Genomic DNA, 18,383 nt, shown 5'->3' with positions numbered 1-18,383 from the left:
CTTTTCAAGGTGTATATAGTATTATTCTCATTTTACATACAAAGAAACAGGCTCAGATGTAGTAATCTGTTCAAGCGCATACAGCTAGCACAGCAAAGCTGGAATTTGAATCCAGGTCTTTGATTTCTAAGGCCAGGCTCTTTCTGCTACACCATGCTGCCCCCTATGGGACAAGTTCACATTTTAGAACTGTTTATTAAAAATATCAATTATTATCATTGTAGAACATATAAAATTGGCTCATAAGATATAGAATAAAGATGCTTTGAATACCAGTTTTTAATTGATTAGAAAAATGGCATTTGTTTCAACATGTTCTAGGCAAGAACATTCATTATATTGCCTTTGACTAGTATGTTTTCTCTCTGTTTATATGTATAAAAGGGTTTTGCAGAAGTTTGTGTTAACTATGTTTTTTTCAGTTAGTAGTATTTGCCATGTAAAGTCGAATTTAATTCCCAAGAGTGGAGGTGGCTTGCTAGGCATCTCCTGCAGCTTATCTGTAAGTTGTCTCCAGATTGTTGTATCCATGATGAGACCAACCTATTTATTTGGCCTCAGGCTCAGGATTCTAGTTTACCCAAGGTTTCTTGCTTTCCCATCTTCACCCCAGGACATTGGTGCCATGTTGGTGGGAAGTTTGCCTGGAACTCTTACCCAGGCTAGGACCTCCTTCCTGCCTCCTTCCTGTCAGTCCCTATTTACTGGAGACTGGGCCTGTTTTCTTTACTCCCTGGTTTTGGTCAAATTCCTTTTGTATATGGGAAGCTTGAACTGGAACTGGCATGAATCTCCTCCACTCCTAACTGGATATGATCTCAGGTCGTTGCCTGAGCTTCCTACCCTCCTCTGTGCTGATTTTGCTTCTTCTATGCTTCTAGACTCTTACTGCTGAGCAAAGGTTTCTACTGCTTGCTGAGTCTAACGACTCAGCACAAACCTCATCAGTGGAGATTAGGACCAAGCGTCTGGTGACTGAAACACAGAATTTTGGATCTTATTGCTTACCACTCACTGCCTTTCTTCTGTGCATCTCTGGGGATGGTGATGGTGATGGAAGGCAGTCTATACGGGATGATGTAGAATTGATCTTCTTTAGGTTCTGCTCATCTGAAGGATCTATCAGCTTAGTGATGGATAAGCCAGAAACTGGTTGCTTGTATCTTGCATAATGTAGAGCATCCATGATCCACCTCATTTCACGCCAAACTTCATCTATTTGCTTTGGAATAAAATGGTAAAATACATTGAATTAGCTTCCCAGGTGATGCTAGTGGTAAAGAACCTGCCTGCCAATGCAGGAGATGCAAAAGATGTGGTATCGATCCTTGGGTCAGGAAGATCCCTTGGAGTAGGGCATGGCAACCCACTCCAATAATCTTGCCTGGAGAATCTCCATGGACAGGGAGGTCTGGCAGGCTACAGCCCGTGTAGTCGCAAAGAGTCGGACATGACTGAAGCAACTTAGCATACATGCATGCATTGAATTAGTGAACAGGTTTAAAAAGGTGTGAAGTTTCCCTGAGGGTCCAACATGATACATTTTCTACAGTATCTGGTTTTGAGCATGGGTAAAATATTTTCAACATAGATTTACTAAACCAGAAAATATCTCGTTTTTATAACCTTTTGTGTCTTGCGTGTTTTTTACCCAAGAGGCTATTTCATTTAAGGCAAATAGTGAAAGACTTGGATTCCAGCTGGGATCTGCAACTTATTGGTTCTATAACAACCTTTGGCAAATCACTTGACCCCTTTGAGCTTTAGTTGCCTTATTTGTGAAATGTGGACAAAATATTTCTTTTATATGCCACAGGACTGCTGTGATGATTGGGTGAAATGATAAGTTTGAAGGTGCTTTATAAAACTGCAGGGTACATTTTGCACACATGTAAACTGTTATTAATTCTCAGCATGTAATGAAATATTCCTCATTAGGATTTATGGGGAAGGCATATGATAAAGTCTGAATTTCAGAACAAGTGGAGAAAGAAATATTGTTTTAGTCCTGTGTGAACTAGTAAAGCATTATTGGAATAAACAGCTTTGCATCTAATTTCACAGGGTGCCTTGAGCAAGCCATTGACTTCTGACCCATTTACCTCGCTGTGAAAAGAAGAGGCTGGGCTGGATGATGTCTAAGGTCCCTTCCAGCTCTGACACTGTGTGATTTATTTTTGAAGAACCCTTAGAAAGTTGGGGTCACTTAGTTTCCAGCTAGAAGATGTTTATTGTATGACTACTACACGGTTAAGGTGTCTCTGATTATAGAAGGGACTATCTAATATTCTGTTTTATTTTCAGATTTCAAATTTTAGAGTCTTAATCTGTCCTTAGGAATATCCACAAACCAGATGCTCCCAATAAACACAGAGTGGCTTCTGAAACTGTGAGAGTTCAGAGTGACAGGCAAGTTTCAGTGAGCTAATGCATGGCACTGCATGGTTGGTTGCCATTTCCCTTGCCTTCTGGTAATGTTCTATCCCGGAGTGACAGAACTGAGCAGAGTTTTTAGTGTTGTTAATGAAAGCATGAAATTGAGCTTCAGGCTTTGTCAGCCAGTGAGCTGGGCTGAAGGTTCAACAGTGGCAGGCCCACTGAACATTATATAGGGAAAAATCTGAAGTTCAAGGGGTAAATAAGGTGGAAGTTCCATTTAACGCTTGGACAAATTTTCTTAATGAGATTGTTGCTTTCTCAGCTAGCTTTTATTGATCTCACCTCATGCAGCATACTCTCATCTCAAAGTGAGGCACTGCATGACTGTGGACAGCTTTTAGAGGTCCTGCCAAGGCAGGTACTATGCTTCTGTACCTTTTACTCTTGGCTGTGCAAAGAATAGGTACTCAGTAAATGATTGTTCAGCCAATGAAGGTATGAGTGAATGGTTATCTAATACTTTAGATCTCTGTCGTTGAACAGAATTATTATGAGGATTAAGTAAGATGATGTAGGTGAGTGCACATTGTAATCTGTACATTCTTATAAAATTTTCAGTTGTTGCAATGACAGTCATTGTTACTATAGTGGACGGCATGTGACCTCCCAAAATATACGTCCACATCCTAATCCCTGGAACCTGTATTACTTTATATGATAAAAGAATGAATGTTACCTTTTATGGCAAAAGATGTGATTGGTAAGGATTTTGATGGGAGGATTTTACCCTAGGTTATCTAGGTGGGCCTTGATTCCAGTGACGAATGTCTGCATGAAGACATCCTTACAAGAGTGAGGCAGACAGAGATGCGGTCGACAGAAGAGGAGGCTGTGTGATCACAGAAGCCAAGATTGAATTGAGGTAGCCCCAGGTCGAGAGACGCCAGTGGCCACCGGGAGCTGGAGGAGGCCAGGGATAGATTCTCCCCCTCTCCAGAGGGAGTGTGGCTCTGCGGACACCTTGACTTAAGATTTCTGGCCTTCGGAACTGTGAGACAGTGAATTCCTGCTGTCGAAGCCACTCAGTTTGTGGCCATTTCTTGCAGCAGCCTTAAGAAATGAATACAATTATTAATAACTTGTCCTCCACTCGCTGTCTTTGGATAGGTTGTTTTAGCCTTACTACTGAGGATGGACAGTGAGATTTAGTACAAAAAATTTAAAATTTATGTGTAGAGACACTGTTTCTTTCTTAATTTTTCTCAGTGATGGCACTGAAGAAGTGTTCACTGAAGAGAAATCAGAAACAGGTAGAGGGAAACTATAGACCGAGTTTAACGGACTTAGTTAAGTAACTCTAAGAGAAGCGCAATTTTCACTCATTTTACCTTATACTGTTGATCTAAAAATAACTGCCAACATAATCCCCTTGATTTTACCGTCCAAATACAGCTTCTAAAGACTTGCTGACATGTTTTTAAAAAAGAAAGCCCGTGAACTCACTAGGTCTGTTGGTTAAAAGTTTTGCATCCATTTCTCACTTTGCCCTTTAAAGATTTTGGTTTTCATCCCATAAATTTCCCTCCTTTCTCTGTACGCAGGCAAGGTAATATTTTTATTAAAATGTAAAGGTGATTGGTTTTCTCACAGCACAGTTACAAGGTGCTTGAGGGGATGATAGATTGGCTATATTTAATGAGCTGTGTTTCTATTACAGCTTAGGAGCATTTGAAGCATTCCAGTATATAAATTATAGCCTAATTGCCCTTTCGGCTTTAGCAGCTCCAAATATGCCCAGTGCCAAGTCTCTGCACTCTGCCATTTCTGCTGCATGTGTTGTCTGTAAAGGCTGTATACCTTATCTATGATTTTCTACACCTCCCCCGGCCCAGCCCTTCCTCTCTGGCTGCACTGCTTGGCTTCTTTTCCCAACTGTATTTACACAGACTCCCTTGCTCTTTACAATGTTTGGTCTGTGTAGTGCCTTCAACACTGTCTTAGATCTGGAATCACACAAATGCTCCCACAGCTGGCACTTGCCTCTGCCGATTATGGTGTGTGGTGGACTGAGTGCTGGATGCCAATGGGTGAATGGCTGCAGCTGGTTTTCATTCTGAGCAGGAGAGACTGAGAAGCCCAATCTCGTTAAGGAGAGAGATGATCCTGCATTAACTCTAGTCAGTGAAATTATCCATGTTGGACGGGGCAAGGAAGTCCACTGATGGCTGTGGGTGCAAGATGGTCTGGTTTTAGCCTGGCCAAGAAGTGCTTTCTTGAACTCTTGGAGAACTGGCTTTCATCCAAGTCTCCGTTTACCTGGCTGGCTAGCTGGAGAGTACGTAGAGAGGGCTCTCAAGTTACCTGCTTTAGGAAACCAGAGCAGGCTAGAACTTTAAAGAATTCCTGGCCTCGCTTGCCTTCATCCATCCCACTTAATGGTGTGCTGAAAAGGAAAGAGGAGAAAGCGGAGGAGCCATAGGCTAGGTGAGAGAGAAAGGGGCAAGGACTGTCATCTGGAAGTAAGAATGGAGCGAGGGACTCTTGGAGTATGTGACAGGCTAAAGAAAGTCAGTGTTCTTGGTTGGACATAATGCAGTCAGGGGAGCCTTAGCTGGAATAAAGTGGAGATAGAACCTAAGGTAAAGGTAAAGAAGCGCTTCTATAAAACTATTTATGGCTGTTAAAGAAGTCATGAAATGTTAGAGCCAACTCAATGCTTAAGAAGTCGTCCAGCCCAGTTCCAACAATTGAGGCCCTTGGATCAAATAAATTGGCCAATAGCCCAAGGTTTATCGGTGGAAGATTCCGGACTAAAAATGTATGGTAACTGAATTCTGGTCATTCTTCTTCTTACTATGCTCCCCTGCTCCTTACACTGGGTTCAGAAGATACGCCAATCTTTCACATCCTCCTCCTGCTTCTTTCTTCTTTTCCCCACCCCCTTCCTCTATCAATCTTTCATTTTTACTAGAAATAAAATAAATGATGTAAATGTTTTTAATTTTTAAATACTGTGCTTTCAGGTCAAGAAAGCAAGTAAGTTCTGGAAAGGTTTATTTTTTCAGTCTAAGAGGTCACCTAAAATATCTCATTTAGGATGAGAGAGGTGGGATAGGACTTGTCTGGCTCACACTTTGCAAGCATATTACAATATCTTCTTCATGAGTACTTAATAAACCCCCAATCTTGCACATCATGTTTTAAAGTATTTTCCCTTATTAGTGAATGAATGTATAATTTATTGCATACTTATTATGTGCACGCACTTCAGTGAAATTGTTATATGTATTATCGTATTCAATTCTCTCAGTGACACTGAAAGCTATTCCTATTATTATCATCCCTATTTTACAGATGAGGAGATTGAGATTTAGAGAACTTTATTTGCCCAAAGTTCACGGCATTTTCTCATCTTAGGTCCTCATTACTTGCTTGGAGGGTTGTCTAATAGCTTTGTATCTGGTTTCCCTGCCTTTAGTCTTCTCCTTAAGTCTAGGAATGACGTGCAAATGATTTAGTAGCCAATGAGAATGAGTGCTCACTGTGAGCAACCAGTGTGGCCACACATCAATGTGAATGGGAGGAATATCCTCCGCTGCTTGAATCTGTCTTAAACATCTGTGAGACCCTGTCACTGACTTTCTCCAACACTTTGGCTGGGTACCTATGGCCTACAGCATCAAGTACCAATTTCTTACTATGGTCTCTAATAAAGCCTCATGTGATCTGATTTCATTGCTCCTTTCACTCTTACCTAATTTTTCACCATTGTCCTTTACTCGGTTTATGCCCAAACTAATCTTGGTTACACATCATTCCCCAGGTAGGATTTTTCTGCTCTTTCTCCCTTATCTGGTTATGCTTCTTTGGCAGCTCCTCATTCTGTCTCTCCTCACTGAGACTAACCTATGCCCCTAGGCCCAGCTCACATATCAAGTTACATCCTCTACGGCATTTTTTTTTTTTAATGCCCACAAATATAAGTAAATTTTTACTTCTTTGTGTTGACACAAAACATTTTTACTTTATTTTTTTTATATTTCTCTTTTGGTACCTTGGAGAAGGAAATGGCAACCCACTCCAGTATTTTTGCCTGGAAAATCCCGTGGACGGAAGAGCCTTGTGGGCTACAGTTCATGGGGTCACAAAGAGTCGGACATGACTGAGTGATGAGGCAACAAATTTGGCACCTAAATCATTTTTACAGATAGCATTTATACACATTTCTTGTTTACCCTAATGAATTTTAAGTGAAGTTCAAGGACCATGTGTAATTCAACTTCATATCTCCCTTACAGTGCCCAACGCTTGTGTCCAACAAATATTTATTTATCAGATTGATCTGAATATATATCAAAGTGATATTCATGATGGGGTTATTGCTGTTATAGAAGTCCCCGCTTATTCATGGTTTGCTTTCTGCAGTTTCAATAACCATTGCTCAACTGAGGTCTGAAAATATTAAATGGAAGATTCCAGAATTAAACAGTTCATAACTTTTAAATTGCCACTGTTCTGAATAGCGGGATCAAACCTCCTGTCATCCTGCCCAGCATTCCCAGGAAGTGAATCATCCCTCTGTCCAGCGTATCCCACTCCTTAGTCACTTAGTAGCCACCTTGGTTATCAGATTGCTGTGGCATCATAATTCTTGTGTTCAAGTAACCCTTATTTTAATTAATAGTGGCCCCAAAGTGCAAGAGTGCAAGATGCTGGCAATTTGCTTATGACAAAGAGAAGCTACAAAGTGCTTTCTTTAATTGAACAGTTGACAGTCCCATACTTAATAAGGTAAGGGACAAAAAACCTGTATGGTGAAATTGCTAAGATCTATGATAAGAATGAATCTTCATTCCATGAAATTGTGAAAAAGGAAAAAGGAATTCCTAGTAGTTTTGCTGTTGTACCGCAAATCACAAAAGTCATGGCCACAGTACATAATTAGTGTTTAGTTAAGATGGAAAAAGACATTAAATTTGTACAGTAAGCTATTTTGAGAGATAAGACTTTCACATAATTTTTGTTACAATATATTGTTATAACTGTTCTATTTTATTATTGTTGCTAATCTCTTGCTGTGCCTGATTTATAAATTAAACTTAGCATAGGTGTGTACATATAGGGAAAAATAGTATATCCAGGGTTTGGTACTATCTGCAGTTTCAGTCATCCAGTCTTAAGTTGTATCCCCTGAGGTTAAGAGGGGACCGTGCATTCATTTTGTGAACTGGGTTATACTGCAGGCATAAAAGGGCTTCCCAGATGGCGCTAGTTGTAAAGGACTTGTCTGCCAATGCAGGAGATGTAATAGACACAGGTTCAATCCCTGAGTCAGGAAGATCCCCTGGAGAAGAAGATTCCATGGCAACCCACTCCAGTACTCTTGCGTGGAGAATCCCATGGAGAGAGGAGCTTGGCAGGGTATAGTCCATAGGGTTGCACAGAGTTGGACACTGCTGAGGCGACTTAGTATGCACGCACGCACAGGCATAAAGATCGTAAGACTTGTCCAAGGGATTTAGGGGCAGTTTCAGACCAGATCCAAATTCTCTTGATGACTACTCAGTCCCACTGTCTCAAGACCCTGAGACGTCACCATAGGGCTCACACATTTTTAAGCCTTTATAGCTATGCATTAAAATGTCAGTTCTGCCAGAAAGAAGTCCAAAGAATGAGAAATCTTATGTCCTGAATTTGGGTTTACATAAGCCGATGGATCATTCTGTTCTTTTTCTCTCTGATATTGAATGAATTAATACAGTTTTTCTTTCTGTTGGAATTATCACTGGGCTACTGGCTACTAATGTTCTGATCTCCACTTCTTCTGGCAGTTGTTTTTCTGTTCAACGTAGGAGACTACAGCGACCCACGACAGGGCCTGATAGAGGTCTTATTAACACTGATTTATCTGTAGCTTTTTCTTAAGCCTTTGTTTAAAAACTCGTATTTCCCTGAGTTCCGCATTTTAACCAAATTAACAGTCTATTTGCACATAGTGGTCTCTTGCCCAGACTGCTGTTCTTTCTCATGCTTGGGTCTCATCCTCACCACCCTGTCCCTTCCTTCTTCCTCTTACCTCAGATAAAACAAACTGTTACCTGAATGAGATCTAAGACTTGCTGGTGTCTTTGTTTGGCAGCTGCAACTTCGCTGTCTGAGATTGCTTCCCTCAGGGACTGTTGGGTATTCAGAGAATCCAGCTCCACGACAGCAGAAAGGCGGCAATACAGACTAATAAATTTCTCCCTGTAGCTGCAAAAATGAACTGGAAAATGGACAAGCAAAATAAAACATGTTAAGATCTGGTATCAAAATAGGGAAATTCATACCTCAGAGAAAACAAGTTGAATGAAAACATGATTTATTAATCCTATCATTGGAAAATATTAGGCCATAAATAAATTATAAATGTGCTCTTAAGGGGCCAGTTGTCTGGCTTTAGTCAGACAGTATTCCCTTTTAAGGTTTACCAAGTCCTGGTAGGGTATGGGGAAGTGGAGTTGGCTAAAGCTGCAGCTTATGTTCAGCCCCTAAAGTTGGGCTACTACTGGGAAAATAAGTTTGCTTACCAATTTAAAGAGAAAAAAAGAGGCAAGTATCCATTTGAAACCCAGTTTTGATTGCCATGTCTGATTTCTAGTGTGTATCTTGCGTGTTCCTTGCCAAGGCCAGAAGTCCCAGAAGATAAAAGACATGTTTTTCTCAGGGTGTGTTTTGTGTTTCGTCTGGCTGGGAAACTTCCTAAGGACCTAGTATGATGAGTTTTGATTCTTCTGCTGCCTCTCCACTCCCCAACTCCTCTGGAAAGATGATGGAGCTAGTGTGCTGCAGCCCAGTTTTGTTTTCCTTTCCTTCTCTTAAAAGATAATGGGCTAGAGGCCAGTGGAGACAGCCTAACCTTCATCTCTGCCATGGAGAAGGGAGAGAGGGGCGTGGGTCTCAGCCTGACGCAGGCAGCCTGAGGTGGTCAGGCTTTTCTTACTTCTCTGATCGGCTCTGCTCACATGCTATAACCTCAGAGTCCAGTAAGATGAGGCAAGCACTCTGATTCAGACTTGCGTAGTACCAGACTCTTCCTGGCCATTGCTGAGTTTGGAGAGTCACTTCCCAGGAACCTCACTCACTCTGTGTACCTCTGACCTGTATCAGCGTGCTCCATGCTTCGGAAATGGGGCTGGAATAACTCACCAGATCTGTGGAAGCATTTTTATTCTGGCTTCTTTGGTGAGGAATTCTAGGAAGAACATCTAATTACTGCCCTCAGGCCTCTTTGCTATTGATTCCAGAGACCTAGACCTGGCCATTTTGGGAAGCTAAAACCACACTACCTCAAAACGGGGCATCTGGTCATCTCCACACCTCACTGAGGAAGCCCTACTTCTCTGCACATTGAGAGACTTTGTGTACCCTACAATTCCCCTCTTACCACTGGCTGCCTCCTTGCTTGATTTTCCCTCAGGATGAAACTCACGTGAGGCTAAGGGTGACCTGCTCTGTTTAGATTTCCTTGTATTGAAGGGGTAGAGAAGAATGGAGTGACGCCTCCAGTGGTCCGTCCTTAATCCAGCTGGGCACTATTTCAAGGAGTGGTTTCTGATTTTGGGGAGCTTTGGGTCTGGGTTTTTTTTTTTCTTTCTCTCTTGTATTAGATCCCTCCTTCTACTCCCTCTGTTCTAACTCTTCCTTGTCTGACACACAGCAGAACCGATCTCAGTAAATGCGAATTATTGAGCTCTTCCCAAATGATCTACATTTCATGCTTTCCCTTTTATACACCTTCGTAGAGCACCTTCTTGACTCAGGATATAATCCAAACATCACAGTAAAGCAAGCTCCTTGAGATCTAGGATTTTAATCTGTCTTCAGTCATGCCTTCCACCCTCTGCCTGCATCGACTCTATGCTTTGGTCAAGCTGGTCATTTTGTACTTCCATGTTTGTGAACATGCCATTTCCTCCTCCTCCAGGACCTTCTCTACCAATACCTTCATGTCAGCTTCTTCTCATACTTGAATATTCAGGCTAAATATCTTCTCCTCAGTGAAATCTGAACTGGTACCTCTTTCACTCCAGGCAGAATTAGCTTCTGTCTTTTGTGGTCCTAGACCACTTGTTTTTAAATACACCAGGACATTTATCCTGCTTTATTGTAATAATGTGCTTACTGGACTGATTTCTTTGAGGGCAAAAACCATATCTCCTGTTAATTTTTATTTCCTCAAAACCTGGAGCACTGGAACTTCTCAAGTCAAGTCAAGTCAAGTGTTAGTTGCTCAGTTGTGTCCGATTCTTTGTCATCCCATGGGCTGTGTAGCCTGCCAGGCTCCTCTGTCCATGGGACTTTCCAGGCAAGAATACTGGAGTGGGTTGCCATTCCCTTCTCCAGGGGATCTCTCTGACCCAGGGATCAAACCCGGGTCTCCCGCACTGCAGGCATTTTCTATGATGTGAGCCACGGGGGCGGGGGTTGGGGGGTGGCTAACTTCTCAGTTATGGTTTATTGCCTGAATGAACAACAGAATGTATCTGAAGACAGCAGACCTTTATTCCAAAGTCTCCTTTTCCCCTCTATTCTCTTTCCTCAAGGTGCGTTTGATTTTCCTCTTTCAAAAGGTATATTTCAAGTCTGATATTTACTGGCTGCTCTACAGGAAAGAGTCACAGTTACTTTTCAGCTTACTCTTGACCCTTGTAGCTCCCTGAATGTGTCTTCATGCCTTTCAAGGAGGAATTATATCCTGTTTGCACTTGACAGATGTCCTCTCTTGGCTGAAGAGTGAAGTGTCTCACAGTCTGCCTTTCCAAACCAAGTTGCAAAAAAAAAAAAAATCGTCTTTTTTTCCTTCTTTCTAAAATATGACTGGAAGGTAGAGGCACTGAAGAATTTCTTTAGAGGAAATGCTATCAGTCCCATCTGAATTCTAGAACGCCAGGATGTCCACAACTCCCTCTTGCTGAGTTTCTTTGTGGTCAGAGCCTCGGATCAGTGGGTGGTCTCCCAGCACCCACACGGCTGCGCCACCCGCCACAGTGAGCGCCGAGGACCTTCCAACGACAAGGACAGTGCTTCACTTTCCCACTCTAGTGGTTTTCATCCGGAGCCTTTAATGTCACTTTAACAAATGTGACTTTAACATAGTCTTTTGTGGTTTAGCAATGATACATTTGGTAGCCATCACTGAGAAGGGGAGGATAGACTGGAAGCTTCTAATTTTTTTTCCTAATGTGAATCACATGCATTTTGCAGGCAAAATGGTATAAGGATTCAAAAATGCATTATCCCAGACCGCATGATTTGTTAGTAATTTACAAACGAAGACTAATTTTCTGTGGTGTTTTCTCTGTCTTTTTTCTTTGTAAGATAGTGACAGACTAAAATGCCGTCAGCACCGACACTGGAAGTCAGATTAGGGGTACTGTAGCGCAGAAAGTACTTAGGCTTAGGTATAAGACAGAACTGGATTTGAATTATACTTCTACCACTTACTACCTTCATAATAGGCATATAACCCCAGGGAGCCTCAGGTTTTTTTTTAATAGGTAAGACGAGGATAATAATGTCTACCTAAGATAAAACAACATAATAATAAAGTGCCTGGGCAGCATGTGGCACATATCAGATGCAAAATGAATTTTTGTTCACATCCCTTCCCCATCCCCCTGGGAAGAATGGGGCATTTAGTAGTTTGAATATTAGAACAGGACTGAGGTTAGAATATTCTTCCTAAAGATCGCTTCCTCAATAGAGTCCCATCAGTCTGGGCCATGTAGCCTAGTCTGGAAGCTAAGGAACCAATAAGATTAACTCTTAGGCTCAGTTTAGTTCTATGGTTCTCTGCCAAGGTATCAGAAAGAACCTGGGTATAAGATGCCTCTCTAAAGATTCCTGGTAGTGAACGAGTTGACAGTTGGAACTCAGGAATGGTATCCTAAATCATGAAAAATGGGCATTAGGAATGAGGGTTGGGACTGTGCCATTTCTTATAAGCTTGTGGCCTGGATTCCATTAGGCTCAATGCCTGGATATCCCACAGGCCCCTCAAACAAAACTCATCATTTGTCAGACCGAACTAACTCATCATCTCTCCCCTCCCCCAAACCTGTTCCTCCCCTCTTATTTCCTGTTTTGGTAGATGGCAGCGTTATCCATTTCAGCACCCTCTTCAGACTCCGTGGCTCCTCCATCTTTCTCTTCAGCCACATTAAATCAATCACAAAGTCCTATTGACTTGAACTTCTAAATTCCTCTTGCCCCTGCCTTCTCTCCTGTCCCCCTGCTGTGGCAGTCTCCGTCTGAGTTCTTATCAATGCCCACCTGGGCCGGTCTCTTAACTGACTCATTGCCTCTAGGCCAAGCCTTTTTCTTGTTGTCCTGCAATCCAGAGTTGTTAACACCCGGTAATAACCATATTATTCTTTTCCTTAAAAACCTTTAATGACTCCTTATTGCTTATAGAATAAAGTCTAACTGCTTTGGGGTGGCTTAGCCCTTCGTGATTTTTCCTTTTTTTTCAATTTTAGTTTTGTCTCCCGTCACACTTGCTCAGATGCTTTAAGCATCTGTCGCAGTGAGCCACTCAGAGTGTACTAAAGTGAAATGCATTTTTCCTAGGTCTCCAAACCTTTGTGCATGCTATTCCTTCCGCTTACAGTGATTTTCCTTTCCTGGTCTACCTTTTTTTTTTGCCCCTGAATATTTACTTATACTTCAAAGTCTATCTTAAATCTTATCTCTGTAAGAAAGGATTAGGTGTTTTTTCTCTGAAATTCAGCAACTGACCTCTCACAGAAGAATTTTCATTGGCTTGGGACTGTTGGTATAGATAATATCCCCCACTGGGTTCTAGGCTTCCAGTGGGCAGACTGTGTCCTATTAATGTCTATGTGTCCAGCCCTAGCATAGTACTTGGCATACAGTGGTACTATATGCCAGGTGGAAACTCAGTAAATGTTTGTTGAATGAAGCATGTAGCCGAACACTGAAGTATAAAATGCATACCAGGCTTCAAACTGGTTTTAAAAAATTTCCCAGTTTCTTAATCTTGCTCATCGAGTCAGTCAAAGTCATAGAGTCAATGAAATCGATAAAAGTCAGCTTTCCTCTTCATAGGCCTACAGTCAGTTGTGACTGCCCACGGGGTCAGGGCAGGGTCACCTCCTCAGTATAGGCAAATCCCCAAGATGCCACGTCTCAGGACAGTTTCTAAGGGCTTTTCCTTTTATTCCTGGGGCAGCCCAGGCACATGCTTTATAACTGCAGAGGAGTGCTATCCTCTTCCTCTCCAAAGGGTTGGGGATATCAGCCCTCAAGCTGTGGGGGGCAGTGGGTCTACGATTGTACCACTTTGCCCCAGCTCGACCCTGCTCATATAGTCTCACAGCATCTTCCTGTATGACAGTCTCTCTCCCCGACCAGTAATCCTAGGAAGGAACACCCTATGGGACTACTGTATTTTGCAGAGCTTGTATTAAAAGTTACTTATATTAAAGCTTATATTAAAAAGTCATTCTACTCAAAAGTCTCCATTGGATTTCCAACACACTAAAAATAAAATCCAAAGTCCTTACTATGACCTATGAAGCCATGAATGACCTTCTGATGCTGACCTGATATCATTTCCTGTCTTTGTTGCTCTTGCTTACCTACATTCCATCTATACTGATGTCTCAGCCAAGCACACTTTTACTGTTAAGGTCTTTGCACTTGCTATTTTCATTGCATGGAAATCTCTCATCTCTGCTCAGATTATCTTCTTCAGAGAGGCCTTTCCTTGTCATCTTATACAAAAGTGCAGTTCCTGTCCCTTCAGCCTAGCCTTTTATCCTCATTTATTTTTGCTGCCAGCTCTCACTACTGCCTGACATTTCCAATACTAATGTTTGTTGATTGGTTTACTATTCGTCTCCCCCACTGGAATATTATTAGCCCCATGAGGAGTTTGTTCGCTGATTTTTCAATACCTGGAATAATGCCTGGCACGTCATAGTTGCTTCAGTTGCTCAGTTTTAGTCGCTAAGTTGTGTCTGACTCTTTTGTGACCCCATGGACTATAGCCTGCTAGTCTCCTCTGTCCATGGGATTTCCCCAGGCAAGAATGCTGGAGTGGGTTGCCATTTCCTTCTCCAGGGGATCTTCCTGACCCAGGGATTGAACCCGCGTCTCCTGCACTGGCCGGAGGACTCTTTACCACTTAGCCACTTGGGAGGAGGGGCACATAGTAGGTTACTTAATAAATATTTATAGGTGAATTAATGAAGAAATGAGTGAAGAGAGGAAATTGTAGAATGGAGAGTCACAGTGGTAGGATAAAGTGTGGTTGCCCAAGAAGAGTGTGGGAGCCTCCCAGCAAGAAAGATAGGATGCTTGCAGGGCTTGGTTCTCCAGGATCTTGGGAGTCGTGTACTGTTATGATTGATACTAAACCATTGGTTGTTCCCACCCAGGCCCCTGAAACATCGAGAAACGAGCCTCATGTATTTTTGCCTGTAATCATGGAACAGTATGGCCCGTTTACATAGAATGGGCTCTCAGTTCGCTCTCCAATAAAGGATTTTCTTTAGTTCTTTTCTCTGTCATTTATCTACCCATGGGAAATCACTCACTTCCATGGCTTCATCTGTTACCAGTAGAGTCTGGCCAAATTCCTGTGTTTAGTAACCAACTTTGTCTCCTGCATTTCCACTGCCAGTTGTATACGTCTGCTTGGATGTTGAATTAACACCTGCACACTCAAGACGTGTGCATGCTCAGTCACGTCTGACTCTTTGGGACCCCGGGAGCTATAGCCCGCCTGGCTCCTCTGCCCACTGAACTTTCCAGGCAAGAATACTGAAGCACATTTGCATTTCCTACTCCAGGGGAAATCTTCCCGACCCAGAGATCAAAACTCCATCTCCTGCATTGGCAGGTGGATTCTTTACCACTGAGCTCAAGATATTCAGAGCTAAGAGCATCATAGTCTTCCCCAAAGCATTTTCTTTCCTGATTTCATTAGGTCTGGTAATGGTAGCAATATCCTCACAGTCTTTGAAACTGAAAACTACGGGGGTACTAAATGTGTCTGAGCTCTGACTGTCCTCATTCAAACAGCTGCCCAGTCTTGTCGGTTGCTTCCCGTGCTTCTCACATCTACACTTGTTTCCTTTGAGTTTGTTTCTACTGCGACATCACAGTATTATTACAGCCTCTGCATTATCTCCCCAGTCCTGCTTTCAGTTCATCTTAAATATATTCCTCAGCCTGATTCGTAAAATACTGCCCAATACGGCTACAGCCTGTCCTCACAGGCTTATGGCTACTGTTGCCTCCGGTCCTTTCCCAGATCGAGCTAAACCGGACCACGTGCTCTTTTTCTGATTCTTTCTGAGTTCTTCTATTATGTCTTTGCTCATTCTGCTCCCTTTGACAGGAGAGATTTCATTATCCTTGTTCTTAGCATCCAGTCCATTCTTTAACACCTACAACAAATACCCTCTCTCCAAGGTGGCTTTCTGATACCTTCTTTAAGAAAACATGCTTTCCTTTCTTTTTTCAGTATCACTTAATACTTAAGATTTAAGCACATTATATGTATTTTAAAATTTAATTTGTATCTTTATTTTACTCCTACCACTCTACTAAAAAGCCCCTTGAGGGCAGAGTCATTGTCTTAACTCATCTCTTAATCTCCACAGTAGACACCTGATGTGTATGTGTGGACCTGAATTGAAAGTCTTTGACTCAAACCATGTTTTGTCATAGCAGTGCAGTTATATCATAGACTAAAAATGTCCGCTGTATGGGGAACTCATTAAATGGCCACAGTCACATTCAGGCATCTTGGGAGTGTTATGGCCAATATTGTCAGTCATGTGGCTCAGAAAAGCTACAAGAAAGCTAAAGGATTACCAGTGCCACCCAGTAGAGGACCCAGTACCCTCGAGTCTCCGTCTGCAAGTCTGATTCAGGCTTCTCTTAATAACTCTCCCTCCTCTGGGAAATAGCAATTGCTGCTCATCAGCTTTTGAGCATGTAAACTCTTTGGAGCAAGGGAAACTGGGAGACGTCATCCATTTATCCTCAAGAGATAAATTCAAATTCAGATGCCCAGGTCTCAAAATGAAACATCAGTCAGCTTCCTTGTCTTTTTCTAAATCTGGTAGCTGGGGAGCAATCCAAAGAGAGACTGCCTTCTATTCCACCCACCCATTCCCTCCCACGCCCACAGATCCTACAGTCCATTTGAACTGACGGAACTCTTGTTAATTGCCTCTTATTGGCCTGTTACAAGATGAAGCATAGCGAGGAGACAAAGCCTCCCTATTCACATTTTCAGTGGGCAGCAGGGGTCTCTGTAAAAATAGAGAACCCAGGGCCCAGGCTACCCATTTTTGAAAGTCAGGATGAGACCTTCTACCATTGAGAATCCCACATTATAATCACAATATTGCATCCTGGGAGACCCTGTCAATTTCTCAAATGGTCTGTTAGAAATTTAGAGTCTATTTAATAAGTTAGCACTACTTAAAGTTACAGACCTTTTTCTGCTTTAAATTGATACGCACTTTACATTTTAATTTCAGGTTTTTTCCCAGTTGGAGTGAAAATGGGGCAGGAAGACGGGGAGAGAGGAAAAACAGAAAGAGAAGGGGCAGTGCTTTTCATGAAAACATCAGTTCTTATATTTATGCTTTAGGAAAGCAAGGGGGAGGCAAGAACTGCAGCCTGATAACTGAACTTTCTGTTTAGAAGTCCCGCCTCTCCATTGGGCCTTAGCTAAGTTTCAGTAATTATTGCTCAGGCACATAGTCTTGGAGCTTTGCTTTCTCTCAGACTTGTACACAGTTCTAGGAAGGGTTGTTGCCAAAGCCATCATGTGATTTATTGACCCTCCACTGGGACAAGGGGGAACAGATATAACTTTGTGATTTTATTATAAGGAGGCTGGGTTAATATTTCTAGGTGAAACAAGCTACTATACCAAGTTCAAACATCTGAAGAGGGAGGTTAAGAAACCCTGAGTGTGGGGTGTAAGGATTATTCTGTCCTGGGGCTGTACAGACGTCGTCTGAGGCAGGGAGCAGGAGAAGAAAGGACACATTGTGACCCATTTCCAACACCTCCTGTGTGTAGAGGCGGAAGTTCCTTGCCTGCAGAGGGACACGCGCGGAGGAAAAATAGGAGAGTTACAACATGGCACTTACATAAACAACACCAAACTGGCATAAAACATCTAACAAAATTACATGACTTTAAGCTTGGAATTTTTATACAACATAAATATTAGGGTTCAGTCCATTTAATAATGCTATATAAAATCAAGATTTAAGGCAGTAATGTTCCACATAAACTCTGAAAACAACATTTATGCTTCTTATAAAAGCAGAAAATGATTGCGTTCTGTGGGCTTTTCAAAATGATGAATATAATTACATGAAGCAACAAAAATGGATTGAATTAAAAATCCACTAGTTTCAATTTAAGTTGGTTAAGGGGGGAAAATGTAGTTTCTGGCCAAGGACTGAGAAAATTTTACAAGTACCAAAAAAAAAAAAATGTTGTATGTACTCTTAGGCAGTTGGGCAGCCTGCTCCCAATGTATGCGTAGCCCAAGAGTCACCAATGAAATATGAGCTGCTTCAGACCTGCTAAGCCCAAGAAACCCTTTAATGGTATCTACTGTCAGAAGTTGAGCTGGCATTTTTTTTCCTCCTCCTGAGTATATGGCCACCCCTGGAATAATCCAGTTAACTCGCCTAGTGTCTTTATAGCATCTCATGCAATTTATTCTTTTTCACCGTTAGCTGTTTTGGACTAGCTTTGCAACATTGACTTGTAATCAGAGTAGTACCCTAATGGAAGAACACTCTTAGAGTCTTTAATCTATCCTCTTGTCTCCTTGGGTCAGAGGCCAATTCAGGTTGTCTGTTGTTTAAAGAGAGCCAGTCACTCCTGTCACAGTGTCCCTGTTTGCAGGCTAAACTTGGCTTATTTCACTCGTGTGTATAGAAATAGTATGTGTGTGT

At 42.0% G+C, this 18,383-nt stretch overlaps 1 protein-coding gene across 1 annotated transcript in view; it reads right to left on the bottom strand.

The window, feature by feature from the left end:
* Positions 1 to 18,383, bottom strand: part of ANKFN1 (ankyrin repeat and fibronectin type III domain containing 1) — a 193,951-nt gene that overhangs the window by 13,687 nt on the left and 161,881 nt on the right. Inside the window, exons 15-17 of the mRNA XM_052658859.1 lie at positions 17,339 to 17,507; positions 8,478 to 8,644; positions 1,009 to 1,222 (exon numbers count right to left, since the gene is read on the bottom strand). Coding sequence (XP_052514819.1) covers positions 1,009 to 1,222; positions 8,478 to 8,644; positions 17,339 to 17,507 — 550 coding nt within the window. The remainder of the gene's footprint in view (positions 1 to 1,008; positions 1,223 to 8,477; positions 8,645 to 17,338; positions 17,508 to 18,383) is intronic.

This window comes from Budorcas taxicolor, chromosome 19 (assembly GCF_023091745.1).
Source record: "Budorcas taxicolor isolate Tak-1 chromosome 19, Takin1.1, whole genome shotgun sequence".
NCBI classification, from domain to species: Eukaryota; Metazoa; Chordata; class Mammalia; order Artiodactyla; family Bovidae; genus Budorcas; species Budorcas taxicolor.
This window is presented reverse-complemented; position numbering and strand designations above follow the sequence as displayed.